This window comes from Hyperoodon ampullatus (assembly GCF_949752795.1).
Source record: "Hyperoodon ampullatus genome assembly, chromosome: 10".
Classification (NCBI taxonomy): Eukaryota; Metazoa; Chordata; class Mammalia; order Artiodactyla; family Ziphiidae; genus Hyperoodon; species Hyperoodon ampullatus.
This window is the reverse complement of record NC_136923.1, coordinates 41,235,484-41,255,088: the sequence shown is the minus strand read 5'-3', so window position 1 is coordinate 41,255,088 and position 19,605 is coordinate 41,235,484. Positions and strand designations below refer to the sequence as shown.

Genomic DNA, 19,605 nt, shown 5'->3' with positions numbered 1-19,605 from the left:
CTGTCCTTTCTTTTGTTAATGTGGTGTATCACATTGATTGACTTGTGTATGTTGAACCATCATTGTGACCCTGGGATGAATCCAACTTGATAGTGGTGTATGACCTTTTTTATGTATTGTTGGATTTGGTTTGAGAATTTTTGTGTCTATATTCATCAAAGATATTGACCTGTAATTTTCTTTCTTGGTAGTGTCTTTGGTTTTGGTATCAGGGTGATGGTGGCTTCATAGCATGTCATTGGGAGTGTTCCTTCCTTTTCAGTCTTTTGGAAGAGTTTGGGAAGGATTGGTATAAGTTCTTTGTATGTTTAGTAAAATTCCCCAGTGAAGCCATCTGGTCCTGGACTTCTGTTTGTATGGAGGGTTTTTTTTTAATTACACATTCTGTTTCATTTCTAGGGATTGGTCTCTTCAAGTTATCTATTTCTTATTCATTCAGTTTTTTTTTTTTTTTGGGTATGTTGGGTCTTCGTTTCTGTGCGTGGGCTTTCTCTAGTTGCAGCGAGCGGGGGCCACTCTTCATTGCGGTGCGCGGGCCTCTCACTGTCGTGGCCTCTCTTGTTGCGGAGCACAGGCTACAGACGCGCAGGCTCAGTAGTTGTGGCTCACGGGCCTAGTTGCTCCGCGGCATGTGGGATCTTCCCAGACCAGGGCTCAAACCCATGTCTCCTGCATTGGCAGGCAGATTCTCAACCACTTTGCCACCAGGGAAGCCCATTCATTCAGTTTTGATGGGCTGTATGTTTCTAGAAAGTTGTCCATTTCTTTGAGGTTGTCAAGTTCATTGGCCTATAATTATTCATAGTATTCTCTCATGTTTTTTTGTATTTCTGCAGTATCTGTTGTGATTTCTCCTCTTTCATTTCTTATTTTGTTTGTGTCTTCTCTCTTTTCTTCTTGGTGAGCCTGGCTAGAGGTTTGTCAATTTTGTTTACCCTTTCAAAAAACCAGCTCTTGGTTTTATTGATTTTTTTGTCTTGTTTTTTTATCTCTATTTTATTTATTTCCTCTCTGATCTTTATTATCTCCTTCCTTCTGCTGACTTTCGGTTTTGTGTGTACTTCTTTTTCTAATTCTTTTAGGTGGTGAGCTAGGTTGTTTATTTGAGATTTTTCCTGTTTCTTAAGGACAAGCTGTATTGCTATGAACTTTCCTCTAAGAACTGCTTTTCCTGCATCCCAGAGGTATTTATGGTTGTGTTTTCATTGTCATTTGCCTCAAGGTATTTTTTAATTTCTTTGATTTTCCTTGTTGACCCATTGGTTTTTTTAGTAGTATGTTGTTTAGTCTCCATGTAATTGGTTTTTTCTTGTTTCTTTCTCTGTGGTTGATTTCTAGTTTCATGCTGTTGTGGTCAGAAAAGATGCTTGAAATAGTTTCTATACTATTAAATTTGTTGAGGCTTGTTTTGTGCCATAGTATGTGGTCAGTCCTACAGAATGTTCCATGTGCACTTGAAAAGAACGTGTATTCTGGGTTTTTTTGGATGTAATGTTCTGAAGATATCAATTAAGTTTAACTTTTCTATTGTATTATTTAAGATCTTTGTTGCCTCATTGATTTTCTGTCTCAAAGATCTGTCCATTGATGTGAGTGGGGTATCAAAGTCTCCTACTGTTAATGTATTCTTGTTAGTTTCTCCCTTTATGTCTGTTAGTATTTGTTTTATTTATTTGGGTGTTCCTGTATTGGGTGCATATATGTTGACAAGTGTAATATCCTCTCCTTGTGTTGATCTTTTTATCACTGTACAGTGTCCTTCTTTATCTTTCTTTATAGACTTTGTTTTAAAGTCTATTTTGTCTGACATGTGTATTGTGACCCCTGCTTTCTTGTCATTTCCATTTGCATGAAATACCTTTTTCCATCCCCTCACTTTTAATCTATGTGTGTCCTTTGCCCCAAAGTGGGTCTCTTGTAGGCAGCATATTGTAGGTGCTTATTCTTTTAATCCAGTCTGCCACTCTGTATCTTTTGATTGGAGCATTTAGTCCATTGACATTTAAGGTAATTATTGGAAAGTATGTATTTATTGCCATTTTAAACCTTGTTTTCCCATTGATTTTATTTTTTTATTTCTATTTTTATTATTATTTTTTACATCTTTATTGGAACGTAATTGCTTTACAATGGTGTGTTAGTTTCTGCTTTATAACAAAGTGAATCAGCTATACATACACATACATCCTCATATCTCCTCCCTCTTGCATCTCCCTCCCACCCTCCCTATCCCATCCCTCTAGGTAGTCACAGGGCACCGAGCTGATCTCCCTGTGCTATGCCACTGCTTCCCACTAGCCATCTATTTTACATTTGGTGGCATATATAAGTCCATGCCACTCTCTCACTTCGTCCCAACTTACCCTTCCTCCTCCCTGTGTCCTCAAGTCCATTCTCTATGTCTGCGTCTTTATTCCTGTCCTGCCCCTAGGTTCTTCATAACTTTTTTGTAAATTCCATATATACGTGTTAGCATGTGGTATTTGTTTTTCTCTTTCTGATTTACTTCACTCTGTATGACAGACTCTAGGTCCATCCACCTCACTACAAATAACTCAATTTCGTTTCTTTTTACAGCTGAGTAATATTCCATTGTATATATGTGCCACATCTTCTTTATCCATTCATCTGTTGATGGACACTTAGGTTGCTTCCATGTCCTGGCTATTGTAAATAAAGCTGCAGTGAACATTGTGGTACATGACTCTTTTTGAATTACGGTTTTCTCAGGATATATGCGCAGTAGTGGGATTGCTGGGTCGTATGGTAGTTCTATTTTTTGTTTTTTAAGGAACCTCCATACTGTTCTCCATAGTGGCTGTATCAAAAAAAAAATAGAACGCTTCATGAATTTGCATGTCATCCTTGTGCATGGGCCACGCTAATCTTCTCTGTATTGTTCCAATTTTAGTATATGGCTGCTGAAGCGAGCACTCCCGTTGATTTTATATTTCTTCTTTGTCCCTTTCTTTTTCTTTTTTCTTTTGTGGTTTGATGATTTTCTTTTGTATTACGCTTATCTTCTCTTCTTTTTGTTTTTTTGTGAATCTGTTTTATGTGGTTGCCCTGTTTTTCAAGTATGTTAACTCCTTCCTGTATCTACTTGCTTTAGACTGGTAGTCAAATAGGCTCAGACACCTTCTAGAAAAAAAAATCTACATTTTCTTACTCTCCTCTCCCACATTTAATGATTTTGATGCCCTCTTTTGCATCTTCATGTTTATCCTTTTGCCATTCATTGTGGTTATCATTGCTTTCACAAATTTTTTTTTATTATTTTAAAAATCTGTGTACTTTCTTGTTTAAATGATTTACTTTCCAATTATGATTTTCTCTTTCCTGTAGATTCTTACTGCTTTTCTTATTTATTTATTTTTTGGCTGTGCCATGTGGCCTGTGGGATCTTACTTTCCTGACCTGGATCAAACCCAGGCCCCCTGCAGTGGCAGCACAGAGTCCTAACCACTAGACTGCCAGGGAATTCCCTCTATTTTTCTACTTAGAGGAGACCTTTCAATATTTCCTTTAGGATAGGTTTAGTATTGCTGTATTCTTTTAGTTTTTGCTGTTTAAGAAATTCTTTATCTCTCTTTCTATTCTAAATGATAATCTTGCTGGGTAGAGTGTCCTGGGTTGCAGATTTTTCCCTTTTGGGACTTTGAATATATCTTGCCACTCCCTTCTGGCCTGCAGCATTTCTGTAGAGAAATCAGCTGATAACCTTATGGTGGTTCCCTTGTAATTAATTTTTTGTTTTTCTCTTGTTGCCTTTAGAATCCTCTCTTTATCTTTAACTTTTTTTAATGGTCTTGGTGTAGGTCTGTTTAGGTTTATCTTGTTCAGGACCCTCTGTGCTTCCTGTATCTGGATATGTTTCCTTCTTTAGGTTTGGGAAGTTTTCAACCATAATTTCTTCAAACGCAGTTTCATTACCTTTTTCTCTTTCTTCTCCTTCTTGGATCCCTATTATGCATAGATTGGCCCACTTTATGTTATGCCATAGGTCTCATATTGCTTTCATTTTTTGTTATTTGGGTTTCTGTCTGCTGTTCTAATTGGGTGATTTCCATTATTTTGTCTTCTAGATCACTTATTTGTTCTGCATTATTCATTCCTCTGTTCATAGCCTTTAGTCCAGCTTTCATCTCTTCAAATGAATTCACTAATTTTTCTTGGCTCTTCCTTATAATTTCTAGTTCCTTTTTACAGTAGTCTGCATTTCTGTCGATAGCTTTTCTCAGTTCCTTCAGTGTTTTCATTATCTCCTTTTTTATTTTTGTTTAGTCTTGGCTGCATTGGGTCTTTGTTGCTGCGTGGGCTTTCTCTAGTTGTGGCGAGTGGGGGCTACTCTTCATTGCGGTGTGCGGGCTTCTCATTGCAGTGGCTTCTCTTGTTGCGGAGCATGGGCTCTAGGTGCATCAGCTTCAGTAGTTGTGGTGCACGGGCTCAGTAGTTGTGGTGCACGGGCTCTAGAATGCAGGCTCAGTAGTTGTGGTGCACAGGCTTAGCTACTCTGCGGCATGTGGAATTTTCCCTGTGTCCCCTGCATTGGCAGGCAGATTCTTAAGCACTGAGCCACCAAAGAAGTCCCTCATTATCTCTTTTTTGAATTTGGTGTCTATCAGACTGAAGAGGTCTGCTTCATTGTTTGTTCTTCAGGGGAATTCTCTTGATCTTTTCACTGGGAGTGGTTCCTCTGCTTCTTCATTTTACTTATATTTTCTTGCTGTATGAGTTGAGGAGAAACAATTATCTACTGTGGTCTTGGAGGGCTATTTTTATGTGGTAACATTCCTGTGTAGCCTGTGTGGGCTTAATATTTTTGGGTGTGAGGGCTGTTTTTAGTATGGATGCCTGCCACCTCTTTCCTCACTGTATGCTGGCTATCATCCCCTTGATAGGAGGTGTGACTGATGTGCTGACCAGAGCCAGCACTGGATATTAAGCAGGGCCTCCTCTTTGCTCTGTGGTTTTCACTGCCTTGTCCGGGGCAGGGTGTGCTCCCCAGTTGTTGGAGTAGAAGCCCCCAGATCCGTTTCTGAGTTGCATTTCTGGTATGTGGTGCAAGGTAGGTTGGATTGGGGTGCGCCCACTGGGAGAGGAGCCATTGAGTACTCCTCCTCCTCCTGAGCTGTTCACGTGTGAGTGTGCTCCATTGTGTCACCTTTCACCTATTGTGCAAACTCTCAGAGTACTGTTATTGGCACTGCCCTCAGCCCCACCTCAACCATAGGTATGCTGGCAGCTCTCCCTGGTACCTCTCAGGCTTTGTTTTCACAATGCCACCAGCACAGATCCACAGAAGTCAGGTCCCAAGACTGCAATACTCGTGCACCTGGACCTTCTGTGGGCGCTATGGAGGCAGCTCAGACCCTGGCTCAGCCCAGCCGCCTGGTGTACACGCCCACAATGCGCACAGCTGCTAAGGCCAGACCTGTCCCAGCCATGGGAGCACCAGTTTTCTGTTCAGATATTCTGCAGGCACTGAATTTACGAAGCTAGCAGCGGAGGTGTAAATCTGTGGTTCGTTCAGCCACAGGGAGAGATTTCAGCTCTGCTTCCTAAGTCACGCGGCCCCTGGGGCTCAGCTGTGATTTCAGCCCCACCTCTGTGTGTGGGCAACCCACTGGTGTCTGCGCCCAGGGCTGCTGAAGCAGTGGCTGGAACTTGTGAGCCTGCCCAGGTGGGAGGGAACCAAAGTGGCAGCTGGAGTGCCTGGGCCTGCCCAGGCAGAAGGGAGCTGGGGCAGCGGCCAGAGCCTATGGAGGTAGGAGCTGGTGGGTGGGGAAAGAGGCTGCAGTGGTGGCCCCACCTCTACCTTCCTGTGCCACTTAATGGCACTTCGCTTCTGTAGCAGCCTGGGCTTCTTCCATGAACACTCCTAGTTGCTGTGCCCCACACTCCAGCCCCTTTAGGCTGTCTCCATGCAGCCAACAGCAGTCCTCTCCCCGGGTCTGTCCTCTAAACCCCACGTTCCAGCACCCAGCCCCTGCCCATACCAGCAAAGGTGCTTCTAAGGCTGGGATGCACAGGGCAGTGGCACGGCCCATCTGTGTAATCTCTGGCTGTCCTGCCTGCCACTAACTGGTTGTTGCTCTCTCTGAGCCTTGGAAGCTTCTTTTCTGTCCTGGCTGATCTTTCCGCTGGTGAGGGGACTTCCCAGGGTGTGGGAACCTCTCTCCTTCAGCTCCCTCCTAGGGTGCAGGACCCATCTGCTTCCTCTTTATTTTTTTTCCTTTTGTCTTACCCAGTTACATGGCAATCTTTCTTGTCCTTTCAGGTGTTTGAGGTCTTCTGCTAGTGTTCAGTAGGTGTTGTGTGAGAATTGTTCCATCTGTAAATGTATTCTTGATGTATTTGTGGGAAGAAATATGTTCCACGTCCTACTACTCCACCATCTTGATTCTGATCCCCTTTATCCATTTATTTTTTGGCTGTGTTGAGTCTTCGTAGCTGTGTGCGGACTTTCTCTAGTTGTGGTGAGCAGGGGCTGCTCTTCGTTGTGGTGCGTGGGCTTCTCATTGCAGTGGCTTCTCTTGTTGCGGAACATGGGCTCCAGGCGCGTGGGCTTCAGTAGTTGTGGCACGTGGGCTCAGTAGTTGTGGCTCTCGGGCTCTAGAGCACAGGCTCTGTAGTTGTGGTGCACGGGCTTGGTTGCTCCGCGGCATGTGGGATCTTCCCAGACCAGGGATTGAACCCGTGTCCCCTGCATTGGCAGGCAGATTCTTAACCACTGTGCCACCAGGGAAGTCCCTCTTTATCCATTTTTGAATCGAGTTTCTGTTGTTAAGGTGTAGGAGTTCTTCATATATTCTGGATATTAACCACTTATCAGATATATGATTTGCAAATATTTTCTTCCATTCCATGGGTTGCCTTTTTACTTTGTTGGTTATGTCCTTTTGATGCTCAGAAGTTTTAAATTTTGATGTAGTCCAGTTTACAATTTTTTTTTTTGTTGCTTGTGCTCTTCAAGTCACATCCAAGAAATCATTGCCAAATTCAATGCCACGAAGATTTTCCCTTTTGTTTCTTCTAAGAGTTTTATAGTTTCAGCTCTTATATTTAGGTCTTTGCTCCATTTTGAGTTTATTTTTGTAAATGGTGTAAAGTAAGGTTCCAGCTTCACTCTTCTGCATGTCGATATTTAGTTTTCCCAGCACCATAAATTGAAAAGACTGTCCCCCATTGAATGGTCTTGGCACCCCTGTCAAAAATCATTTCACTATGTGTATTAGTTTGCTCTGGCCGCCATAACCAAGTACCCCAGACTGCTGGCTTAAACAACAGAAATTTATTTTCTCACAGTTGTAGAGGCTAGTAGTCTGAGATCAAGGTGTTGGCAAAGCTGACTTCTTCTAAGGATTCTTTCTTTGACTTGTGGATGACCATCTTCTCCCTGTATCTTCACATGGTTGTCCCTCTACATATATCTGTAGAAGGACAACAGTCATATTGGATTAGGGCCCACCTCTAGGACCTCATTTCACTGTAATTACCTCTTTAAGGCTCTACCTCCTAAAATACAGTCACATTCGGAGATATTGGGAGTTAGGACTTTAGTATGAATTGGTGAGGGGGGGCATTATTCAGTCCATAACACCATATATTTGAGGGTTTATTTCTGGGCACTCTCTTACTCCACTGGTCCATGTGTCTTTATGCCAGTACCAAACTGTTTTGATTATTATAGCTTTGTAATAGGTTTTGAAATGAGGAATTGTGGGATCTCCAGTTTTATTCTTCTTTTTCAAGATCGTTTTGGCTATTTGTGGGGGGTGGGTCCCTTGAGATTCCATATGAATTTTTAGGATGGATTTTTCTATTTCTGCAAAAAATGCCATTGGGATTTTGATGTGGATTGCACTGAATCCGTAAAAAAGTAAAATCCAAAAACTGTATCACTTTAGGGAGGCTTGCCACCTTAACAATATTAAGTCTTTTAATACATGAGTATCGGACGTCTTTCCATTTATTTATGTCTTTAATTTCTTTCAGCAATGTTTTGTAGTTTTCTCTACGCAAGTCTTTGGCCTTCTTGGTTAATTTTACTTCTAAGTAATTTATTCTTTTTGATGCTATTGGAATTGAAATTCAAAAAAAATTTAATTGTGATTGTTTAGAAACAACTGATTTTTGTGCATTGACTCTGTATCCTGCAACTTCACTGAATTCATTGATTAATTCTAACAGATTTTTTTGGTGCAATCTATAAGGGTATTTTTACATATGAGTTCATGTCTGTGAAAAGAGATAATTTTGCTTTTTCCTTTCTAATTTGGATGCCTTTTCTTGCCTGATTGCTCTGGCTGGAACTTCCAGTACTGTGATAATACAAGTGGTTGATGTGGGCATCCTTGTCATCTTGTTTCTTGTGTGAGAGGAAAAGTTTTCAGTCTTTTACTAACTTAGTATGATGTTAGCCAAGGGCTTTTCATATATAGCCTTTATTATGTTGAAGTAGAGGAACTTACCTGCCTTTTAAAGAAGGTGACACTGTTCTTAAGAGGAAGAAAAAATTGTCAGAAAGGTGAATTATCTCATTTGCTACTCTGTTTGAAAGTAGTTAAAAACAACTGTTTCTATTTGAATAACAAAAGAGGATTTAAATAAAATTTTTATTTATAATTTCAAAGTGTAGGAGATTGTATCTTCCCCCCAAAGCAGGAATAATTAATTGGTATGTTTATATATGCTAAAGATATATTCTTTAAAGACTACTGTGTGTAAATTGAATTTTTTAAAACTATTAGTCTCTTATGTAGAAAACAAAAGGTGGAGTCACACACCAGTGTTATAATAATATTAGCTTATATAATTGCCCATGTACAGCATACCTTTACTGGGATCTTTATTTCTTCATATGGCTTCAAGTTACTATCAAGTGTCCTTTTATTTCAGTCTATAGGACTCCTTTTAGCATTTCTTGTAGGGCAGATCTAGTGGTGGTGAATTCCCTCAATTTTTGTTTAGCTGGGAATGTCTTTTGATTTCTCCTCAGTTTTGAAGCATTTCTCCTCAGTTTTGCCAGATATAGGATTTTTGGTTGACAGTGTTTTTCTTTTAGCACTTGGAATATATCAACGTACTGCCTTCAGTTCTCCAAAGTTTCTGATGAGAAATCTGCTGATAATCCCATTGAGGATTCCTTGTATTTGATGAGTCACTTCTCTTGTGCTGCTTTCCAGGTTCTCTTTGTCTTTCAACAGTTTGATTATAATTTTTCTTGGTGTGGGTCTCTGAGTTCATTTTACTTGAAGTTCATTAAGCGTCTTGGATGTTTATATTCATGTCTTCAGTCAAATTTGGAAATTTTTTTGCCATTATTTCTTCACATATTCTCTCTGCCCCTTTCTCTCTTCTTCTGGGACTTCCACAATGTGTATGTTTATCTGTTTGATGGTGTCTCACAGGTCCCTTAGGCTCTGTTCACTTCAATAATTTTTCTTTCTGTTCCTTAGACTTGATCATTTCAGTTGTCCTAGACTTTTTTTAAAAAATATTTATTTATTTAGGCTGTGCCAGGTCTTAGTTGCGGCATGCAGACTCTTAGTTGCGGCATGTGGACTTCTTAGTTGTGGCATGTGAACTCTTAGTTGTGGCTTGCATGCAGAATCTAGTTCCCCGACCAGGGATCAAACCCAGGCCCCCGGCATTGAGAGCACAGAGTCTTACCTACTGGACCACCAGGGAAGTCCCCTCAATTGTCCTAGCTTTGATTTCACTGATGGTTTCATCTACCTACTCAAATCTGCCTTTGAATCACTCTAGTGAATTTTTCTTTTTTTTTCTTTTTTTTTTTTTTTTTTTGCAGTATGTGGGCCTCTCACTGTTGTGGCCTCTCCCGTTGCGGAGCACAGGCTCTGGACGCGCAGGCTCAGTGGCCATGGCTCATGGGCCCAGCTGCTCCGTGGCATGTGGGATCTTCCCGGACCGGGGCACGAACCCGTGTCCCCTGCATCGGCAGGCGGACTGTCAACCACTGCGCCACCAGGGAAGCCCTCTAGTGAATTTTTCAACTCAGTTATTGTACTTTTCAGCTTCAGAATTTCTTTTTGGTTCCTTTTTAAGTTTTCTGTCTCGTTGATATTTCCATTTTGTTCCCTATGTCGTTTTCTTGACTTTTTTCCACATCTTCCTTTAGTTCTTTGAGTATCTTTAAGACAGTTGTTTATCTAGTAGAGCTGTCATCACATCTTTTTCAGGAACAGTTTGTTTGTTTGTTTGTCCCTTTGAATGAGTCATATTTTCCTATTTCTTTATATATGTCTTTTATTTTTGTTGTTGAAAACCGGACATTTGAATCTAATGATGTGGTGACTCTGGAAATCAGAATCATCCCTTTTCCCAGGGTTTGCTGTTTGTTTGTTTGGAGTGTTGTAGGCTGTCTCTGTGCCAAGAATCAGTCTGAGGTGTGGACTTGAAGTCTTCTCGGGTTTTTTCTGAGCCTTTGCCTTCCCCTGGGTGTGCATGATGACTGTCTAACTTCCTCTGAATACGTGGCTGCTTTTGAATCCAATAGTCCTCAATATCTGGCTCCCAAAAGGAGAAAAAGAGAAAAATGAAGGGATATGGGGGGAGAAGCACTGGTGCTTTAAATCCCCTTGAAGTCACTTCAGCCAGAGGGGGAGTGCAACAGCAGGGGCAGGTGTAACAACAGTGTCTGCCTCCTCTTTGCACCTCTGAGATCAGAAGCAGCGCGATCAGCCCTGATCAGAGCAGATCCCTGATATTTGGAGGACAGCGTCCTCATTGCCCACCCTGGCGCCCACAGGCTGTGTATGCAAGCTGCTCCAGAAACACATGCAAGGCTGCCTGCACAGGGATGGGCACTGGGTAGCTGTGATTGTGCTAAGGGCTGAGATTCACCAAAATTTATCCAAACATTCCTCTGCACATCTGCAAGTCCTCAGTAGACTCCAGGAGTTCTGGAACAGTTACATCAGACAGACTCTGCCAGTGCATTTGTTGTCTATGTGGGGAGACAGATTTCTGGTGCTTCCTACTCTGCTACCTTCCCAGAATACTCTGCATAAATTAAATTAAAAAAAAAATTTGTTTGAAGAGTTTGAAAACTAATGAGATAATCTTAACCCCTCAGACTACCATTGTTTTGTGCACACAGGTGCACATGCACACAAAACACCCTTGAGGGAGCATTGTCACCCAGCTCCAAAGCCTCGTCTGAGGCAGGTCCTTTATGGTGTAGGGCAGGCAGCCTGCACAGAGCGGTGGGCTGGAGAGAGCCAACCCCAAGAATGCTCCAGATCTGAGGCTATTCCCAGCACAGACAGCTCACACAGAAGGACATCAGGATAGTCACTTTCCCCTTCCTGGGGCTTGAGTTACTGATTGAAAGAGTGTGGGAGTTGGACTAGATCAGTGTTTCTTCAGTGAAACCACAGAACAAACTTTCTTACATAGAACGGTGATAATAATTATTTCAGTGAAAAAAAAATTATCAGATCAAGAAAACTCCCAGATTCAGCAGTGTATAAAGTGAAAATAAAATAGAGTAACTAAATGAACTATTACAGAAGTTTTAGAACACTGGTCCAGTTTTTAGTGAATTACAGGAAATTTATGAAAGCACAGAGATGTAGAAAGCAGAGACAGCATAAGTCAAGTTAACCTTTTACCATAACTCATTGATTTGCAGTGGAAATGGAAGGTGGATATAATCTGGAAATCTGTAGGCAATTCTCTTTTCCTGATCTGGGCCTCAGTTTCCTCATCTGTAAAACTGGGCCTGAAGTAATTCTTTTTTAAAATTTTATTTATTTATCTATTTCTATATTGAATTTTTGGCTGAGTTGGGTCTTTGTTGCTGCGCGCTGGCTTTCTCTAGTTACAGTGAGTGGGGGCTACTCTTCGTTGCGGTGTGCGGGCTTCTCATTGCGGTGGCTTCTCTTGTTGCGGAGCATGGGCTCTAGGCACGTGGGCTTCAGTAGTTGTGGCACATGGGCTCAGTAGTTGCGGCTCGCGGGCTCTAGAGCGCACACTCAGGAGATGTGGCACACGGGCTTAGTTGCTCCGTGGCATGTGGGATCTTCCCAGAGCAGGGCTCGAATCCGTGTGCCCTACATTGGCAGGCGGATTCTTAACCACTGCACCACCAGGGAAGCCCTGAAGTAATTCTTTAAGAAGACTTTTCAGTTACTCTGGAGTAAATTTTTGGTTCTGTGATCACAGGGAATAAAACTGACAGGGGTGGGGAGGGGGTTGTTGGAGGGTGGGGGAGTGGGTGTGGTGTGGCGGCTGGGCTTGCTTTCAGACTCCCCTGTTCTGTTCTACTCCTACCACATGCAGTTCCTCAGAGTGTGATAGACCAGGGTGGGACAAGAGGCAGCTGCATTCTTGGTTGGATTAAAGGATGCAGGTGAATCTCCATGACCTGGAGGGAGGGTTGCTTCCATTGTTTCCCAAAGATGGTTTTAGGAAGTACAAAGACAAACATTTTTTAATCTTTTTGTATATTCTTTAGTATTTTAAAAATGTGTAGCTAGCACATCATACCTGTTATCTTAGAGATGTTAACTGCTTAGGATGTGGCTCCACTTTAAAAAATGGAAAACGTTAAGTGCCATTTCATTATGGTGGAAGTATGATGGGGAGGGGAGTGATAAGAATGACTATATGAGAAGCCTTGGCCTGTGGGATAGGCCCCTCGAGGTGGCACCTCAGCAGTATGGCTGTGACACACCTTATCCTTGCAGTGGGCGTTCTAGAGGGCAGAGAGGGAGCTTAGCATTCCTGTTGAAAGAGGAGACTGAGGCCCAGAGGGGAGATGGTCCCCCAAGACACTGCTGGGAAGTGGTGTTGAGTGGACTGGTGCTGGACTCTTCCTCCTCTGATGTTCCACAGGGTATCCACATCCCTTCTGAGCATCCCAGACAGAAGGCTCAGAGCCCAGCTCTGGAGTGTCTTGTCCTAGAGGATTTTTTTTTTTTTGGTGGGGGGGACGGTGCGCCATACAGCATGCAGGATCTTAGTTCCCCCACCAGGGATCGAACCTGTGCCCCCCACCCCTGCATTGGGAGCGCGGAGTCTGAACCACTGTACCACCAGGGAAGTCCCCTAGAGGATTTCTTCTAGCTGGTGCCCAGCAGCTCTCTACTGGGCCCCTTGGCTGCTGGAACCCTGGTGTGGTGATCTCTGGTCGCTCCAGCAGGTGGGGTTAGGGTCTGCACAGTGATTCTAGCCCCTCCACTCTTTGTGCACCTGCTTCTTGGAGGGCATACTGTCTCTTCTTCTGTTTGTTTGAGCAGAGGGTTCACTTTGTTTTGTTTTTTTCCCCAAATGGGACTAGATTTATTGCTTACTATAAAAATTGAAAATTGTTCGTATAAAAGAATACATAAGCAATATAAAGAATCAAATATGTCTCTATATGCATGTATAGAATAAGATAAATCACTTAAACCCTACTATCCAGGGATAATCACTTAACTGTCTAGATTTTTTTCTCTCTGTTTATATACCTAGTTGATATCAATTTCCATATGATTTTTTTTTTTTTTTTTTTTTTTGTGGTACGTGGGCCTCTCACTGTTGTGGTCTCTCCCATTGCGGAGCGCAGGCTCAGTGGCCATGGCTCACGGGCCCAGCTGCTCCGCGGCATGTGGGATCTTCCCCGACCGGGGCACGAACCCGTGTCCCCTGCATTGGCAGGCGGACTCTCAACCACTGCGCCACCAGGGAAGCCCTCCATATGATTTTATAAAAATGAAATTATGTTGCTCATCTGTTACATGCTTTTTTCCCCCCAACAATAAATGTGTTATGGACGTCTTAACATATCAGTAGAGATCCTTGTCTTCAGTTTTCATGGCTGCAGAGTATTCTCTTTTTTGGGTAGCCTTGACGTAATTTATTTAATCCTCTTTAATGGAAGTTTTGGTGGCATCCAGTATTTGGCCCTGTTAATGTTGTGATAAATATCCTTGCATGCTCATCCAAGCATTTGCTTTTCTGGATTTCTTACTGTATATTTTTAGATACAGAACTGTGGGTCAAACATTAAGTACATTAAAATTTTTAATGCATGTTTTAAACTGCCTCCTGGAAAAGTGGGAATGATTCAGTCCAACAGTCCTGGCTGGTAGGATGGTTGTTGAATGACTACAGGTAGCTGCGGGCTTTCTTTGGGTCCCTTAGACTGTGCAGTCCCCCAGCTCCGATTATTTCCTGGGCATTTGTGGGTGGACAGCCCTGCCTGTCTTCTACTCCAAATGACAGTAGGCCTGCTTCTTCCATCCATCCCCCAGAATGCTGTTCGTGTCCCACGGGACTTTGAGGGCTGCAGTGTCCTCCGCAAGTACCTGGGCCAGCTCCACTACCTGCAGAGTCGGGTCCCCATGGGCGCAGGCCAGGAGGCCGCTGTTTCTGTCACCTGGTGAGAGCTGGCAGGGCTGGGGGGAGCCTGGAGGTTGCCTGGGACAGCCCAGGGGTGTCTGGGCGGTGGGGATGCCCCTCTCCCCCCCCCGCCCTCACCGCTTTCTTTTCCTTGCTGCACAGCATGGGGAGTGGCTTGGTGTGGTCTCCCCAGGCCTCCCTCCCATCCTGTGCCACACTGGGGGTGGCGGGTTGCTTCACCAGCTCCTTCACTCGAGATGACTGGGGTGGCCTGTCTACAGGACTGAGATCTTCTCAGGCAAGTCTGTGGCCCATGAAGACATCAAGTATGAGCAGGCCTGCATTCTCTACAACCTTGGTGAGCTACCTAACCCCTTCCCCATGGCCCTACCTCCCAGCCCTGCCCACCCCATCTCAGCTCAGCAGGAGGCCACAAGGGCAGTGGGCTGATGGAAGACACCTGGATTCTGACCCTCCCACTGCCTTCCCACAGCTCTGCTGGTGCCTCTCTTCTGGCCCATAGGGAGCCACCCTGCTGGGGAGAGGCTCTACTAGGCTGGCTGCCACATGGTGTTGCTAGTGTGCTCCGGCCCAGAGGGGTGGCCTCTCTTTTCTGACTGGACAGATCCCAGCTCCCTGTGTGGCTTTGGGTTGCTTCCAACAGGAGGAGAACAAGGCTGGCCTAGACTTGCCTTGCCGTCAACCCTGATGGCTCAGCCTCAGCCTGGGGAGCCCCAAGTCCTATGTAGTCATCCCTGAGGCACTGAGACTGGACTTGTAGGCTGAGGGCTGTGGACGGCAGGAGCCCCTTCCCTTCCACCCCATCCCTACCTGGTGCAGAGCCAGAGACCGAGACTCCATTTACTCCAGCTTTGGTGCCCTTGGTCCAACTGCCCCAGACCCCTGTTGTCCTGATCATGGGTGACACCAGCAGTCCCAGGCTAGCCCTGACCCCGTGTTCTGTGCCTCCCCAGGGGCGCTGCACTCCATGCTGGGGGCCATGGACAAGCGCATGTCTGAGGAGGTGAGGAGGATAGGGGCAGTGGGTGGGTCGTAGGACAGAACCAGGGAGGGGTGCTGAGTATTGTCAGCCTCCAGAGTGTGAATCCTGCCCCGTGGAGAGGACACAGGCAGCTCTGTGGCTCTGCTTCTGGCATCCTCCCCTGTTCTCTCCCAGGGCATGAAGGTCTCCTGCACTCACTTCCAGTGCGCAGCAGGTGCCTTTGCCTACCTGCGTGAGCACTTCCCTCAAGCCTACAGCGTTGACATGAGCCGGCAGATCCTCACTCTCAATGTCAACCTCATGCTGGTGAGGAGATGCCCTTGTTGGGGCCGAGTTGAACCCAGGGGCAGGCATGGTTAGGGCTGGATCCTAGAGGTCCTGTGCACATGGCAGTGAGGGACGATCAGAGGCTTTGATCTTTTGAGCCCCAGCTGGATCAGGAGCAGGGCTGTGCTGCTTGGAGTGCGGGAGGCTGGGCGGAGAGGGCATCCATGTGGTCTGTGCCGGTGAGGAATGGAGTGCATCTCCATCTGCTCTTCCAGGGCCAGGCTCAGGAGTGTCTTCTGGAGAAGTCCATGTTGGACAACAGGAAGAGCTTTCTGGTGGCTCGCATCAGTGCACAGGTAGGGACAGGGATAGACGGTGGCTCACAAGGGACTGATGCCAGGCTTTTGGTTTACTTCCGATCCCCAACTTATAGCGCTGTCCTGGCTTCTAGGTGGTGGATTACTACAAGGAGGCGTGCCGGGCCTTGGAGAACCCCGATACCGCCTCACTGCTGGGCCGGATCCAGAAGGACTGGAAGAAGCTGGTACAGATGAAGATCTACTACTTTGCGGCTGTGGCTCATGTGAGGGCACTGTGGCCACCAGGGCTGGGCTGGGCTGAGTTGCCGTAGCTCAGGAAGTAAGTAGTGACATCTCTTCTTTCTCAGTTGCACATGGGGAAGCAGGCTGAGGAGCAGCAGAAGTTCGGAGAGCGGGTGAGCGAGCTGTGGCAAGGAGGGGACTCTGGACTGGTCCCAGCCTTGTTGGTCAGATCCTCGTGGGGACCCTTCTTCTCTCACCCCCACATCCCTGGCTGCCCCCCACCACCGCCGTAGACCTGGTGTTTCTCATGTGTTGTCCCAAGTGTGCAGCCTTCATCCCCAGGGGACAGAGGAGGCGCAGCAGGCTCCCCTCGGGATGGCTGGTGGGAGATGCAGGCTGTGGGGTGGAGCTGGAAGGTAGACGCTAAGCGTCGTGCTGTTGGCTGGGCTGGCGCGTGGCTACCTCCTCAGCTCCTTGTCTTCTGATGGGTCACCTGATGGCCAGACAGGCTCGGTGGGGGTTGGGGTGGCGGAAGGAGTAGGGTCCAAGCAGGGAAGGACGGACTGGTCTCTGTCCCCCGCAGGTCGCGTACTTCCAGAGTGCCCTGGACAAGCTCAATGAAGCCATCAAGCTGGCCAAGGTAAAGATGAGGAAGAGCCTGGCTGCCCCTCGGAGCCTGAGAAGACAAGGAGCAAGCCTGGTAGGGCTGAGGGGTGTCCTGGCACTGGCTGTGGTTGGCACTGAGCAACCCCATCCCTACCCTACAGGGCCAGCCTGACACTGTGCAAGACGCACTTCGCTTCACTATGGACGTCATTGGGGGAAAGTGAGTTTCTGGGGTTCGGGGTGGCTCTGGTTCCTTCTTGTTAGGAAGGGTCTTGGCCTTTTGCCTGCATCGTTGGGAGGAAGCCACCAGGGCCAGAGAGTAGTGGCCCACGTGGGAGGCTAGGTCCTGGATCCCTGCTGATCACTCAAGACTCCCCATTCCTTCTTCTCCTGACCCCCAGATACAATTCTGCCAAGAAGGACAATGATTTCATCTACCACGAGGCTGTCCCAGCACTGGACACCCTTCAGCCTGTAAAAGGTCTGAAGCTGAAGGGAGGCCGAGGATCGGGGTAGGGGCTGAAGATGGGACAGGAGAGAGGCAGTCGAGGTTCGAGTGGGCCTGGTCTCCACGATTCTTCCTCACCCCTCCCAGGTGCCCCCTTGGTGAAGCCCTTACCAGTGAACCCCACAGACCCAGCTGTTACGGGCCCTGACATCTTCACCAAACTGGTACCCATGGCTGCCCATGAAGCCTCGTCGCTGTACAGGTGGGCGGGACAGGCAGGCCCTATTAGCCCAGGTCGGGTTGGGATATCTCAACAGACATGGGCTTCCAGCAAATTGCTGTCACTTCTCCTGCAGTGAGGAGAAGGCCAAGCTGCTTCGGGAGATGATGGCCAAGATTGAGGACAAGAATGAGGTCCTGGAGTGAGTGCAGGGCTCGGGTGGGAGGCATGGAGGGTACACACCAGACCTCTGTGGGGTCCCCAGTGCTGCCTGCGACAGGGAGAGGAGTAAATGAAAGGTCTTTTGGCACCAGCAGGCCTCCTGGCTGCGCCCTCCCTGCCCAGGGTCTTGTATGCTAGATTTGTAAGTTGAGAGTCACGCATCTTGAGAGGAGGATGTCCCATTGTTTTCAGCAGTGCCCTGGGCATGTTCTGTGGTGGCAGTTGAGATGCTGATTTGTTGTCTGCTAGGACCTCAGACCTTGCTTCAGTGGTGGGGGCTTGCCCTAGTGGGCTCCTTGTGTAGCTGAGGGGTTGAGCCAGCACCCACCTGGTCCTGTTGCCCCTCAACAGCCAGTTCATGGATTCAATGCAGCTGGATCCCGAGACAGTGGACAACCTTGATGCCTACAGCCACATCCCACCCCAGCTCATGGAGAAGTGTGCGGCTCTCAGCGTCCGGCCCGACACTGTCAGGAACCTCGTCCAGTCCATGCAAGGTGAGTAAGGAGGAAAAGCAAGCAGGTGGAGGGCAGGAACGTGGGAGTCATCTGCTGCAGCCTTCTCTGTGTCCCTTGTTGACCGAGGATGGAGGTTTTCACCCCTCCCAGCCCCTGTCACAGCACCGACTGCACACTTCGGTGAACCACCGCACCCTGTGTGCCCTCTGTCTGCACTGCTCAGCCAGCACTGGGCTGCACACAAGCCTGACGGAGGGGGCAGTTCTGTCTCCTGGGGGATGGGCCAGATTGGATGCCTGGTCTGCCTGCCACAGGAGCTGACCCCACCTCCTCTAAACATGCCCCCAGTACTGTCAGGTGTGTTCACGGATGTGGAGGCCTCCCTGAAGGACATCAGGGACCTGCTGGAGGAGGATGAGCTGCTAGAACAGAAGATGCAGGAGGCAGTGAGCCAGGCAGGGGCCAGCACAGCTGTCTCCAAGGCCGAGCTGGCAGAGGTGAGGCGAGAATGGGCCAAGTACATGGAGGTCCACGAGAAGGCCTCCTTCACCAACAGCGAGCTGCACCGCGCCATGAATCTGCATGTTGGCAACCTGCGCCTGCTCAGTGGGCCTCTGGACCAGGTCCGGGCCGCCCTGCCCACGCCAGCCCTCACCCCAGGTGAGCCCCCTTCCTGTCCCCATGGGGAGAGGCTTGGTGCTGGGGTTTTCTCTGGCCTCACTGACCACTGCCGCTCCCAGAGGACAAGGCAGTGCTGCAGAACCTGAAGCGCATCCTGGCCAAGGTGCAGGAGATGCGGGACCAGCGTGTGTCCCTGGAGCAGCAGCTGCGTGAGCTCATCCAGAAGGATGACATCACGGCGTCACTGGTTACCACAGACCACTCAGAGATAAAGGTGGGGCTGGGTGAGCAGTGTGCAGGGGCTGACTCTGGGCGCCACCCTTAGGTGGTGAGGCCCTGAGTGTCTGTCCTCCACCCCCCAACACACTCCCTCAGAAGCTGTTTGAGGAGCAGCTGAAGAAGTATGACCAGCTGAGGGTGTACCTGGAGCAGAACCTGGCCGCCCAGGACAACATTCTCCGGGCACTGACAGAGGCCAACGTGCAGTACGCATCTGTGCGGCGGGTGCTCAGTGAACTGGACCAAAAGTCAGTGTCTAGCCCTGTGCGTCTACCCAGTCCTGCCCAGAGCTGGGCTCCAGTTACTCACCTCCTGCCGGCCCTTCTGCCTGCCAGGTGGAACTCCACGCTGCAGACCCTGGTGGCCTCCTATGAAGCCTATGAGGACCTGATGAAGAAGTCCCAGGAGGGCAAGGACTTCTATGCAGACCTGGAGAGCAAGGTGGCTGCTCTCCTGGAACGGGCACAGTCCACCTGCCAGGCCCGCGAGGCAGCCCGCCAGCAGCTCCTGGACAGGTGAGTGTGGCCCCGGGGCCGGGGTGTGGCTGCAGCCCAGACCGAGGTCAGGCTGAGGGGGTGTGTGGC

The 19,605-nt window shown here is 47.3% G+C and overlaps 1 protein-coding gene across 1 annotated transcript in view; it reads left to right on the top strand.

Annotated features, from left to right (window-relative positions):
• PTPN23 (protein tyrosine phosphatase non-receptor type 23) overlaps window positions 1-19,605 on the top strand; it is a gene marked incomplete at its 5' end in the record, with an annotated part of 40,292 nt that overhangs the window by 17,259 nt on the left and 3,428 nt on the right. Inside the window, 17 exons of the mRNA XM_079712602.1 lie at window positions 14,268-14,395; window positions 14,637-14,713; window positions 15,330-15,379; window positions 15,533-15,664; window positions 15,901-15,981; window positions 16,077-16,208; window positions 16,293-16,340; window positions 16,751-16,807; window positions 16,935-16,993; window positions 17,175-17,254; window positions 17,369-17,483; window positions 17,578-17,643; window positions 18,015-18,160; window positions 18,470-18,781; window positions 18,862-19,016; window positions 19,118-19,269; window positions 19,357-19,536. Coding sequence (XP_079568728.1) covers window positions 14,268-14,395; window positions 14,637-14,713; window positions 15,330-15,379; window positions 15,533-15,664; window positions 15,901-15,981; window positions 16,077-16,208; window positions 16,293-16,340; window positions 16,751-16,807; window positions 16,935-16,993; window positions 17,175-17,254; window positions 17,369-17,483; window positions 17,578-17,643; window positions 18,015-18,160; window positions 18,470-18,781; window positions 18,862-19,016; window positions 19,118-19,269; window positions 19,357-19,536 — 1,970 coding nt within the window. The remainder of the gene's footprint in view (window positions 1-14,267; window positions 14,396-14,636; window positions 14,714-15,329; window positions 15,380-15,532; window positions 15,665-15,900; window positions 15,982-16,076; window positions 16,209-16,292; window positions 16,341-16,750; window positions 16,808-16,934; window positions 16,994-17,174; window positions 17,255-17,368; window positions 17,484-17,577; window positions 17,644-18,014; window positions 18,161-18,469; window positions 18,782-18,861; window positions 19,017-19,117; window positions 19,270-19,356; window positions 19,537-19,605) is intronic.